Here is a 13,125-nt window from a genome sequence, read left to right as displayed (position 1 = left end):
TGTTTAACCTGTTGATCGCAGGTGTGGGAAAGAACCCGGCATGTGTTTCTCCTCCTCCGCTGAAACCGGTGTAGTTACAGATTAGCTTGTGCTGGTGAGGAGGTGAACAAAAACACTGTGGGTCCAAATAAACCTCAGCTCTGTTACATCAAATGTAGGTCAAGGTTAGTGTGATTTATGGTATGAACTCACACAAGAGGTATTGGCTTCAAGGTTTCGGATGCTGAGCAAGTTTCGTTGGTAAAAGAAAGCCTTTCTTCTGCACCTGGAACACATACGTCACAGAAACACAATGATCTTCAGAACACGGTTACTCAGCAATGACCTGACTTACATAACGGAGTGACCTCAGAACATCGAGGCCGCGTTGCTTCGCCGTTGTAATTTGTTATGTACTAAATGTATCTTCTTTTTTTGTTTGTTTGATCCTTGATGGCTGTAACTAGCTTTAGTTTGTGTTTTAATTACCATAACACTATAAAATACAAACTTATAATAAAAGTGCACAATGAGTTTTTACAGGAAAAAAAAAAAAGATTTCAATTCAGGAAACCCTAACAAATAATCCAGAAATTAAAAAATTAAAAAATTACATCTGCTCTGTTTGATCCAATATTGTTGGAAACAAAACAGCTGACAGTCAGTGTGTGTGACAGTGGGTGGGTTTAAAGAATCTGGCTTTGTGTCCCTGCTAAGACCTTTTAGATGTCGTGTTCCTGCGTCTCCTCTTCCACCCTGAGCTTAATTGTTATGTCACCTGTTGGTGACTAATCCTGGTCAGCTGGCTTTTCCTCTGAGTCCTGTTTATTCTAAAAAAAACCTTTACCTTTAAAGCTTCCTGTACAAATTCTTTCCTCCTTTGACTCAATATTAATCATAATAAATACTTTAACTCTTGAGGTTTTGGTTGAGTGGTTAAAATAATAAGAAATTCCTAATGTTTTTTCAGGTTACAACAGGATGGGAGACGCCTACTCAGACTCTGGTCACAGTGAGATCTCGTCTCGCTCCAGCCTCGTCAGTAACTCCTCCTTCGACATGGCCCAGGAGGAGAGGAGACTCCGCCACTCGGGAGGAGTCGGGGAATCTCACATCGGGGGATCGCGGCTCGAACGAAGAGCCACCACTGATCCTGACCAGTACAGCCTTGGGTAAGAAGAAAAATAATTAAAAAACTGTGTTTAGAAACCGTTTTCTCACTTCAGGACTGAAGTATCTTTCCTTTGTTTATAGGTCGTATTCGTCGATGCAGGACTGTCGGGGTATCTATGCCGGCTGCCCCACGGTGCTGTCCTCGCCCAGTTCAGAGGAGCTAACTCAGGATCAGGGCGATCGGGTTTCCCTCGATGCCGCCGACAGCGGTCGCGGATCCTGGACTTCCTGCTCCTCTGGTTCCCATGACAACATTCAGACAATGCAGCAGGGACGTAGCTGGGAGACTCTGGCTTTCGGCGGAGGCGGCATCGGTGGCCTCCCGCCCGGTGGACCGGAGGCATTTTTAGGAGGACCCGCTGCTCTGTGGGCAGCTCAGGCCAGAGGGAGCTGGGCGTCCGCCAGTTCCTCCTCGTCCTCGGCCGCGTACTGGGGCGAGGACTCCGAGGGCGACACTGGCACCATCAAGAGGAGAGGAGGGAAGGACGTCAACGCCGACCCAGAGACCAGTAGCATCACATCGACTGGGTCGGAGGAGGCCAAACAGCTGGGCCGGCCGTCTCCGTCGCCCATCACAGCCGGGGGTAAAGGCCTCATTTGTGAGTGACTGCACTTCACGGTCCAGTTGCTGTCATCGCTGATTGGCTGAGCTGTTAAAATAGAATTCACAATAAGTCGCTGACGCCTTTAATGCTGTTAAATCTTATTATCCTTATTTTCATGTCCGTTCAGCGCGGAAAGAAAGCCGTTACCGCGAGCCTCCCCCGACACCCCCAGGCTACACCGCCCTGACCATCTCTGACCTCGCCGAAGGACAACACCCGGCGCCGAACACCCCCACGCCCACATCGACGCACTCGGGCCGCCGGCCGCCCGACTACACCACGGCGCTGCAGCGCTCCCGCATGGTCACGCAGTCGCCCGACTCTCACCAGGCCCACCAGGGGGCGAAGCAGAGGTCGGGCGGCCTCCACCGCACTCGCTCACCGGCCGAGGACCAAGAGCCCGATGATGAAGAGGAGGGTGAGTCCTTGTCTTCCAAACTAGTCGCTCTGAGGAAGCCAAAGCCAGTGGCACGGCATACACCCGAGACTCCCAGACCCTGAGAGTGTGTGTGCGGGGGTAAACAGGCAGGGCCCCTCCCTCAAAGGCAGGTAAAAACTTATTCATCAGGTTGCCCCCTCCTCCTCCTCCTCCTCCTCCTCCTCCATTCTAATGAACCGTGCATGCGATCAGGAACACACAGTGGTGCTGACATCATCCCACACAGCACCAGTAGGATCAGTCTCACCTCAGAAGTTCTCTGTGATCGATTTTAGAAACGCATCGCAACTCATTCGTAGTGAGACCTTCACCTTTAACTCATAGAACCCTCATCATGCATGAGTTTCTCTGCCACCACACACACACACTCACTGCACTCTTCTCTCACTCTCTCACTCTCACACACGGTGCCAGACCAGCATCCATCAGCAGGCACCACCCGTGCATCAAACTCACACACACCTGACCCGCCTGCACTGTCTCTGATTGAATCATGTAACACTGTGTTTGTCAGGTATTGAACACAAACACAGACACGTGTGTCCTGATGTGTCGCGGCTCAAAGTCAAAGTCGGGAAAAGTAGTTTTTCTACTCGCAGAGAAAACCAGAGGCAGTTTCTTATCTTTTGTCCCATGAAAGATGTTCCAAAAAAGTTAAAGTCAAAGTTGTGTGAAAGCATGCAGAGCTTTAGATAACGTGATTGGCCGTTTTGGAGCCTTTTTTCTATTCCCATACAAGGTGAAAATCAGAATAACAGAATGTCCTGGAGATGGTTCATCTCTTTTCTATTATTAACAGAAAGTGACAAAAAGAGAACAACGTAATTTAGTCTGACCTCACGAGCAGAGAGGGGAGAAACCGCCGTATTTTAGCGCGTTTTGTAAAATGTTTCCTCCTCAAATCAGATCCCTCCGTTAACCAAACAGAAAAAAAGTCGCACAGACTTTGATACAAACGAACCAGCGTGATCATCCCCTGACATGCTTGACTCACGATCACGGGTCACTGAAGGGACTCTCTGTGTGCACGCTGGATTAGGTGAACCGGACACTCTAAATTTGACTGTAGGTGTGAATGTGAGAGTGAACGGTGGTTCATTTGCCCTGTGACGGACTCATGACCTTTCCAGGGTGAATGAACCCTGCCTTTCAGCCTCTGTCGGCCTCCGTTGGCTCCAGCTCTCACCGTGACCTTCACACGGAGGAGACGTGTTGCTCAAATCAGGATTAAGAGACATAAATCCAGAAGTAGTTGTTGGGATATAGAGCTATTTAACGGCACCTATATTGATTCACTGACGGCGTTTTTTATACACAAAGCTGTTCCTGTAATCAAACACTTACACAGTCTTACTTGCCCCTGATATGCCCCTGGTTTCTTTGCACCGTATAAAAAAATAAATCGTTAAAACTGAATCCTTTTGGTTTACTGGACAAAACAAGATATTCGAGAGCGTCGTCATTTACAGGTTTATGAGATTTAATACAGCAAACTAGTTCTCGGTTAATTGAGAAAATAAAGTTCCGTCGAGTAAAATCAAGTACAGCCACAAACAGAATCTGTTTAATGTGTCAAAAATAATAACTTTACAAACGTATACTATACAAAAACTGTGAGTAAATATTGGTTTAGCGACAGAAATGTAACGTTGTTGCGTCCTGGTGTAAACCAGCGGGGGCTTTTCAAACGTCCACACTCGTCTCGTGTCAAATAAAGACAGATTAAAATCGATAGACGTCACTCCGAGTTGATTTTTATTATCTACTGATGTGACTGCGAGGCAGTAAATCGACTGGACTTTGGGGGAAAACGTCCGTCAGTAAAGTTGACTTTATTCTCGTTTATTACTCTTTTCAACTTTCAAAAAAACCAACTGAACGTCTCTTTTGTGTCTTTTTTCCTGTCTCTCTCTCCACAGAGGACGAGCAGGTGTCGGCAGTGTGAGCGAGCGAGGGACGGACGGCGGTCGCGACGTCCTCTCGCTGTAACTTGAAGTCTGCCTGTTGTTCAGGGCGCTGAAGAAGAAACAAGGACTCATCGTCAGTTACATACGTGCCTGCCTCCCTCCTCCACAGGTTCTCCCTCCTGGTCAGTGGGTTCCTCTGCTCGTCTCCCTCTCCCCTGCCTTAAAGCATCATGGGGGGTTGAAAGACCCTGCATGCAAAAAAATACTGTGAAGAAGAAGAAGAAGAGGAGGAGGAGGAGGACGGAGATGGAGAGGAGGTCAAAGACGATGTCTGGCACTTTGGAGAAAAGACGCGTTCACACAGAAAAAACACATTTTGACGTCGCTGTTAGAAACAGGACCGGCTCCTTAAGACCTGGACCCAGTGACACAAACCCCGCCCCCTCCCACCCCAAACCCCCACCTGTTAACGACATCATGACGTGTTGAGCTTCATCTGCACTTTTTTTCCTCATTTTCTACTTTCTAAAAAAAAACAAAAACAGAACAAAGAACTGAAACCCGACGGAGAGAGAAAACAACGTGACTTCCTTCTAGATTTCATTATTTCTTCTGTTTACATTTCTTTGACTGATTGCACTCCGGGAGCCGAAAAGAAAAAAAAGAAGAGAGAAATTAAGTTATAATAAACCTTAAATCTTACATTTCTCTGCCTGGACTGAAGAAGAAGACAACAAAAAAAAAACAACCCATCTGTTGTTGAGTGTTCAAACTCAAAAAAATCCAGTATTATCCACACGTGGAATCTTATTAAAGCTCGGAGGAGAGTGAACACACACACACACACACACACACACACACACACACACACACACACACACACACACACACACAGAGACAAAGCACTTTCAGCACAATCCCAGACGTTGCCAGATGTTTTGACCTGGACACCAGGGTATGACTGAATCACGTCACGTCGCCTCGGAGCGTGTCCGGTCATTCCATCATCATCATCATCATCATCCTCCTCATCCTCATCATCAGACTGTGGTTATGCTGTTACATTGAACTGTTTGGTTTTTAAATCAACAACAAAAAAAGCACATGACGACGACGGCGGCGGCGACGTCTCGCGAGGTCGACTGGAGGAGGAGGAGGAGACTCAGAAGAAAGCTTCTGACGGACGCCGCTGGGAATCTGCATAGCTCGTGGGTCAAAGGTCAAACTGTTCTCTGAGGTTAGAAAAGTGGCCTCTCGTCCCCTTTTTAGAAACCAGGGTATTAAACGTCCACAGACGTCGGACAGAAGCTGCGTGCGTGTGTTCAGCTGTAAATGTTTTTACAAACAATCTTGTACAGAGTCTTAGGGGCCGACACACACACACACACACACACACACACACACGGGAGCGAGTTTATCTATCTTTAGGAGAATCTGCAAAAGGTTTCTTATCATATCGGCTTTCTTCACCCTGGTGTTTTTGATGATATCAGAGTCCCAACAGACATCATTCTTCTTCTTCTTCTTGTGTTTTTGGCAAATGAAAGAGAGAGGAAAAGATCACAGAGGGAGAGTTCTGTTTCCATGTGGATAAGGCCTTAAATAACACATGTACACACTTCCCTTCAAAATAAAAGAAAAGCATCCACAAATGCTCCGATTCGAAATCCACCTCCTCAAACGTGAACGCGCCGCGTCGAATGTGGAAAAAGCGCCTTACGGTGACGCGTACGCGACCGCATCCTCACACGGTCGCTCTCATCGCCGCAGCAGTGGAGCGCGAGGAAAAAATGCCTTATTCAAGATACTCCCCTCCATGTTTTTCAAGATCTAAAGATATACCGTTACATGAGGGGGGCCACCACCGCCCTGTGTTACCCCCCCCCCCTGCATCTCTTCTTCCTCTGCTGCCGTGTGACCACGAACTCTCACGTGTGACATCAGTGTGTATATCACTCACACTTGTGCATCCAGCTTTTCCAGCATATCTCCGTCAGTGGAAGTGACTAAATATTTAATTTCTTTTCTTTTTTTAAATGACTCCGGTGAGGAAGCTGACGAATGAAGAAACTTTATTTTTTGTTTTTTTGTTTTCACGGCTGCCAATCAGACTGATTTTTTTTCTCCCTTCTGTCACTGATTGATTCGCACTGATCACATTGATCAGTCTTGGAAACTTCGGACTGAAGAGAAGACGATGAACGAGCGCAGTGTTTTTCCCACTGTGACGACATGTTAAATGATTCTTGGAGGGGCGGGGGCCAGGGGCGGGGCTGGCGGCATCGGGGCGGATTTCTCTTTCCTTTTTTTTTGTTATTGTAATTCTTTTGTAATGGCTGCAGATAGATTGTTAATAATTTGTTTGTATTACCGTGGCATCGTTCACTTTCCATTCAAACTCTTGACGATAATTGTGCATAAAGACAAAAAAAAAAAAAAGTTGCACAAAAATGTACAAGCGTAAAGGTTCAAGTGTAGTGGGTAGAACTGCTACTGCCGTTTGGTGTGTGATGTCAGTGAGACGTGTACATTTAGCTGGTGATGACCTTCTGTTCCTCATTGTTTCTCGTGCTGCTCTCGACCTGTACGTCTTTTACAAAGACACTCGGCGGGGGAGCGCGTTATCGGTTGTTTTTTTTGTATTTTTAATACAATAATTGTAAATATTGGTTATATTTTTGTTTCAAATGTACTATGTTTATGCCTCAACATCCAGTTTATATGAAGCTGGGAATCAATAAATACTGCATAAAGAAATCAACAGCTAGATTTAAATGCACTTATTCATTCATTCATTCTCCATTTCGATGTCTTTTTTTGTTTTTTTTTCTCCCCCTTTGAGAGGTTTTTCTGTCTTTCTTTCTTTCTTTCTTTCTTTCTTTCTCCCCCAGATACCGTCTAGTGTTTGCACAAGTCATGGAAGCAACTTGAAAAGTGTAACCCACATACTTTTCTATCTGACCACAGTGCGTCAGAATTAATAATAAAAAAAAAAGAAGAAGATATTGAATTTCTCGCCTTTCTTTCATTGACTTGTTTCTTATTGCCTTGTTATGCGTTCGCGCCTCTGAGAATCGTGCAAATCCCACCTCTAATTTCTTATTATCGTCGTCTCTTAGATTTAATTTTTATTGCAAAAGTCTTATATTTCCGACTCGCCACGTTATTATTATTATTATTATTATTATTAGAGGAATGAATTGAAGCGTGTTACCTGTGGATGGAGCTCGGGGGGAATATGTGCCGTTATGTTTTATTTCTCCTGCAAGTAAACCATTTAATTTGTGTCTGAATTTTTATTTCTTATTTTAACACAACACAACCACTGAGATCTACTTCATAGTTTTAATAACCTGCAGTGGTGTAATAATGATTATAGCAGTCAGACTTTTATAAAAATTTGATCACATTATTTGTAAAAATCTTTTTTCTATGGTTTTGCACCACTAGAGAGCGCTGTTGCTCTTAAATGAACAGATTCTAAAAGGGTCTCTATGGGTATGTTGGTGACATGTGGGTGCAGTGGTTAGAGCTGGTGCCTCGCATCATCATCAGTGTGGTGTTTGGTGACACAATAATCCAAATGTGTGCAGATTTTAATGAAGTTTAATTGAAAAATGTTGTATTTTTAGCAGTTTTTGCTGATTCATCATGGGTGTGAATATGAGTGTGAATGCATGTTTGTATGTGTGAACGGCCGGTGATGTGTCCAGTGTCTGGGCCCCACAACTTTAAAGGGTTTTTTTTAGGGAATGCATTACATCCATGAAGCGTCCTCACTAAGATATAAAAGCAAATTTGTGTGTGTGTGTGTGTGTTCAGATGAGGAGTACAATTTCCCATCCCGACCGCCGATGCCATTTCCCCGGCTCGACATCCTCCAGTCCTCATGAATAATGCAGGCGCGCTGGTCTCTCTATCAAAGAGCCGAGGGCCCCAATTTGTCACACTCTCCAAAAATTGATACTCATTTCTACCATGAGAAATGAGCAGCGGCTCTGACTGACACACACACACACACACACACACACTTTTCAGCCCAGCAAATAAAGGTAAAAAAAAGTGACTTCAAGTCATTTAAAACAGTGAATAAAAAGCCATGAAATCATTATAAATTTGAGAATCCACTCATTGCACAATAGCAGGTGAACTCTAGGTCTTAACTCGTTCACAATCCAGTGATATGAAGGAGTTAATGATAGTTTTATGGTCTAATTTTTTCGTGTATCATTGTTTAACAATGTGTGAAAACATCTAATCCAGGCATGGTCCAAAGTGGCGGCTCGGGGGCCGATCACAGCCCTCGGTCAGGTTTTGTTCGGCCCACAGCTTTGGTTTGATAGTGTATTATTATTTATGGCACTAAATCACATTCATCTGGTCAGAAGTTGCACTTTGAAACTCAGTCCTGCTTCCACTGATCCTTTGTAATGATATCTGACCCCAGATGTTATAGAAAGGCATGAATTTATTTTTATTTTTTACTCCTACGTGGCTTAGATTTGGTGACATTTGCCATTTAAAAAAGATTCATTGCTCTGAAGTGACCATTGGCCTCCGGAAATCTTCACAATTTACAAATCCTTAGTTTCTTCTTAGAGAGTGAAAGGGGTCGGGACAAATGTCCACAGCTTTGACATATGTGGACATTTTAATCCTGACACTTTGATGGATGTCAAAGATGTTTTAGTCCATAAAACACTCTCTTAATCTCCGCGTCCCAAAGGCTTTGGGTCTGGTCTGATTCGCTCATTATTCCCCCGAGATGAAAATGACAACCACCGTGACATTTAAATAAATCCATACCCACATTTTTTGGCTAATTCTTGCATACAGCCATAATGCTGACAAAGAGGGGACATTGTCTCTGCAGTTCATCTGCATTGCAAAGATAACTGTGACCGACATGAGCACGTAACCAAGACAACATGGAAGGAAAAAACAAACCAAAAAACTGAGCTGCTGCATGAAATCACAGCGGACACGCCGCTCTGATCTGTGTCCGACAGTAAAACCTCCCACCTGAAAATAATGCAAGATGACTGATGTCTTGGCCCTGGAAGCACGCTGCACCCTCAGAAGCAGCAGGGGGCACTCTTCTCTATGAAATGCCACGTGGAGCTGTCCACTGGTTCCCCGGGCGATGGGCCTTATCATGGGGTAGCAGGCGGCCAGTGGTCCTCTGTAGATAGCCGGCCGGTTATATGTGAGTAAAGCCTGGGCACGGAGTCAGCGAGCGTCCTCAGTCGAGGCGACTGTGGGTCACATTATGGGGAAACTGTCTGGATTCCTTTCATGGTAAATTGGATGAAGGCCACAACAGCACTGGAGCTGTGGGGGGAGGCGGGGCAGTGGAGATGTCACAGTGTTCAGCGAGCGGCCTGTGTCTGGACACCGCGGGGCCACACAGGCCAGGGCGGACAATTCAGTTAAAAGCTGTCAGAGTGAAAGAATCAAGGGAGAGGAAAGATAAATAAAAAGTGCTTTACCACACAATTTACTGTAGTGTGTGTGTTTGTGTGTGTTTGTGTGTGTTTGTGTGTGTGGGGGGAGCTGAGAGTGGATTTCACGCCTTATTTTGTTTGTTCTGTTTGAGGGAAAAACTCATTCTCATTTGACATTAAATGGTTTCCTTTAATTACTGTAGGATTAGTGTGGGATATGTTTATTTTATGTTTTTGCCTTTAACAGGAATCAAAGTGTCGCTGCAACACAACAGCAGCAATAACATCACTCTAACGCTCTCCTCGATGAGACACGACAACAGCGGCGACCCCTTCTCTTCACGCAGAGACGAAACCTTTTCACTCTGACAGACACAGAACTGCTGCTGCAGAATCATTCTGAGCTACACGGGTACACTTTTATACCTCACGACTCTTGAGAAAAAATCAATAGTGCAAATAATCAGCACAGAAACTACAGTATTTCTTTTTTTCTCTTGTAGATAAGCAGCTCCAAAGGATCTGTTATTATCATCATATCGACTGCTTGTTTATATCTGACGGAGGAACCATTTTCTTGTGTTACGCTCCCGTGGCTGCTCCCCCCTTCCCAAAGTCCTTCACTGTAGATGAGCAGATATGGAGGTTTTGCCTCTGGCAGAGAATCTGCACATGTACAGTGAGAAGAGAAGAGGGAGCAGGAATGAATCTACCTACCTACCTTCCTACCTACCTACCTATTTCCTGTGTCCCACTTACTCTTTCAGTGGCTGTTGGTCAGCAAACGTTACCCGAGTCGGCTCAAAGAATTCAAACATGTTTGATTGACTGCGACTGAGATCAGGTCGGGTCTGGGACCCTCACACATTCACAGATGTCCCCAGCTAGTGTAGACCCTTGCAGTGTGTCTCCAGCTTTAGTCTGGACCTCTTCTCCCCATCCTTCTTCAACGCAGCTCAAAGTTTTCCCCTCTCAAAGTCAAATCTCATTGATGTCCACACTTTAAATACAGCCGAGGACCTTTAATTCCACGGGTTCTTCTCCGGGAGCAGCCATCCATGGTCTCTCCTCCGAACCTGGACTCAGAATAAGGTAGTTAGCATTCAGTGGGGTATGAATGTGTTTCAGTGGCTGAGAGCATGTAATTAAAAGGTCTGAAACTGCTGAACGGTGACAGTTTTAAGTGCAAAAAAATGATTTCAAGACTCCATTATAAAGTAATAAGCCATTATTTAGCCTCCTACTCGGAACAAGTCTTCTGACTAATGGTATTTTCTGTATGTGGGTTTAAAAATACATGGATATTGCTGTAATATCTCAGGGATCAATGTAGGAAATGTCACAGGGAAAACACTTGATTAAATAATGATATAGTTTCTCCATGGAGATCATTATGAGCGCGTTAATCCTCTGCTGGAACATTCAAAACACTCACAATCATAATTCACCGTGACATTTACGTGCGCAAAGGTTTCCGAAAATGAGGTTTCTAGAAAATTGTGTTAATTCTGATATCGATGTTGATATTTTTCTTAAATGCCATAAAAGTGTGAGGTGACACTGAGGTGATGGTGGACCGATGTTAGTGTCCTTTAATAAGCTTGATTCACTGTGGACAGTTAAAAAATTCAACTATTTGGGGCATCGTGGTTTTAAAAGAAACTTTGAAATCATAAGACCTGTCAATCAGATATTATCAATCAATACTTTTCTTATTCAAATCACTAACATAATAGACCATAAATATTATAACATATTCGTTTAGTTTCAGATTTATATTCAAGCTCAATCCAATCCAACTTTATTGATAAAGCACTTTTAAAAAAACAACAACATCTGAAACAAAGTGCAAAACAGACAATAAAATTCTGTAGAAAATATAATAAGTATTCTTTTTACTTTAAAAGCAAATAGAAAGAAATGGTTATATATCACCATGTGTAATTTAATAATTAAAGGAACTTGGAAAGATTAGGGAAAAGAAAAAAAAATCAACAGAACACTTCTTTTTTTTTACCACACTCTTAAGTCATTAGAGGACAAAAATGTCCACTTCAGTCCTGATCAAAACTGAAAATACTGAATAATTTGATGATGATTTTATGAATGATTTTAACCCTTTTTTGACTCAATAAATCGCGCAACCCTTCCAACATTTGTTACATGGAAAATAACCTGTTTATTTGTGTGTGTTTTTCATTAAGAAACATTAGCATCATGTATTCAAAACTGGCATTTTGATTGAATGTTTGGTATTTAAGAGATTTATGCAGAAAAAACATTAATCCGTCAAGTTGTTGTGATTTACCTTTTTACTGACTTGACAAATATAGTGAAAAAAAGGAAAGTTTCTATGATAGCTGTAGATACAGTACATCCACTGGTGTCACATCCTGACACAAAACCTTAACTTAAACTGTCTTTAGCCATCGTTTTCGTCCAGGTCTGGTAAGTGTATTATTCCGATTCTCTCTGACACAGTTTCTGACCTGAAGATATTTGAAGGAATGTTTTCTCTGAAGGAGAAAAAGATTCTGGTTTTTCAGAGTAGTTCTGCTCCCCTCGTTGCGCATGCAGGTGCTCAGCCGTTCAAGCAAAAACCAAGCACACGTTCACCAGAGTTTAAGACGGCAGTTGATGCTTCAAGGGTTTTCACTAATTAGGAACCAGATTATACACTCGGAGAGCACTTTCTAAGGAACAGTGCATTAAAACTGGGCAGAGCCTCCCTTTGATCCCCCAACGAGCTTCATTTCAAGGTGATTACACGAGATCTTGGAAACCTGCTTCGCTCTGAGATCTTACTCCGTCGTTCCTGCAGATTTGTCAGATGCTAACAATTTCCCTTCATCTACCAGGGATTCAGATTAGATGGATTGGGATTCAGTGACTCAGGAGACCCCAAAGATGTCCAAAGTTCACTGCAGTCATCGTCGTGATCATGGAATGAATCCGATATGACTCTTTTGCTCGGTGACACTGTGGATTATCACGCTGGAAGCACTAGACGTTACACTTTTGGCCATAAGGGGGACGCAGATGGTCGTAAAAACACCAGGCTGTGACATTCAAATCATGATTGATTGGTAACGAGGGGCCAAAGTCATTCAAGTTCACCCTTTCACCCTGTCGTGATGTTTGATGGGAACATTAACGGCAGCTCGTCGCTCCTTATTTACATGTTGTTATGCACTGCGATGCCGACTCGTGACCGGCTGATTGGATGACTGCATGGAGAAGGTGGCGTCATTTTGTTTTTATGTGGAGACATTAACACGCGGAGCACTTCAATCAAAGAAAGTCCATCATTTATTGTCTTATAAGAACGTTAAAAACATAAACACATTAACTTGTTTTGTTTGTTTTTATTTGTATAATGTATAATATACTAGAATGTTATATATGCGATATTTCACATTGTTTCTTAATACTTTGTAATTTTTCCATATTAAATGTGTATTGAAAACTTTGTCATAAACGTAGAAACTAAAAATAATACACATTCACATCGAATCGTGCAATACTGGGGAGTTTAGAACAAATATGTGGATGTATGACAAATCTGAAAAAAAATGGTT

General features: G+C 43.4%; 1 protein-coding gene across 15 annotated transcripts in view; it reads left to right on the top strand.

Annotated features, from left to right (window-relative positions):
• Positions 1-6,864, top strand: part of rapgef2b (Rap guanine nucleotide exchange factor 2b) — a 94,616-nt gene extending 87,752 nt beyond the window's left edge. For 12 of the 15 annotated variants that reach the window (XM_044039973.1, XM_044039971.1, XM_044039968.1 and 9 more), the window contains 4 exons: positions 950-1,151; positions 1,234-1,751; positions 1,885-2,306; positions 4,116-6,864. In XM_044039973.1, coding sequence (XP_043895908.1) covers positions 950-1,151; positions 1,234-1,751; positions 1,885-2,258 — 1,094 coding nt within the window. In that variant the 3' untranslated portion in view covers positions 2,259-2,306; positions 4,116-6,864. The remainder of the gene's footprint in view (positions 1-949; positions 1,152-1,233; positions 1,752-1,884; positions 2,307-4,115) is intronic. The other 3 variants (XM_044039967.1, XM_044039972.1, XM_044039962.1) reach the window with 3 other exon arrangements.
• The last annotated feature ends 6,261 nt before the right edge of the window (positions 6,865-13,125 follow it).

This window comes from Solea senegalensis, linkage group LG12 (assembly GCF_019176455.1).
Source record: "Solea senegalensis isolate Sse05_10M linkage group LG12, IFAPA_SoseM_1, whole genome shotgun sequence".
In the NCBI taxonomy this organism is placed as follows: domain Eukaryota; kingdom Metazoa; phylum Chordata; class Actinopteri; order Pleuronectiformes; family Soleidae; genus Solea; species Solea senegalensis.
The sequence above is the reverse complement of the archived record's forward strand: the minus strand, read 5'-3'. Positions and strand labels throughout refer to the sequence as shown.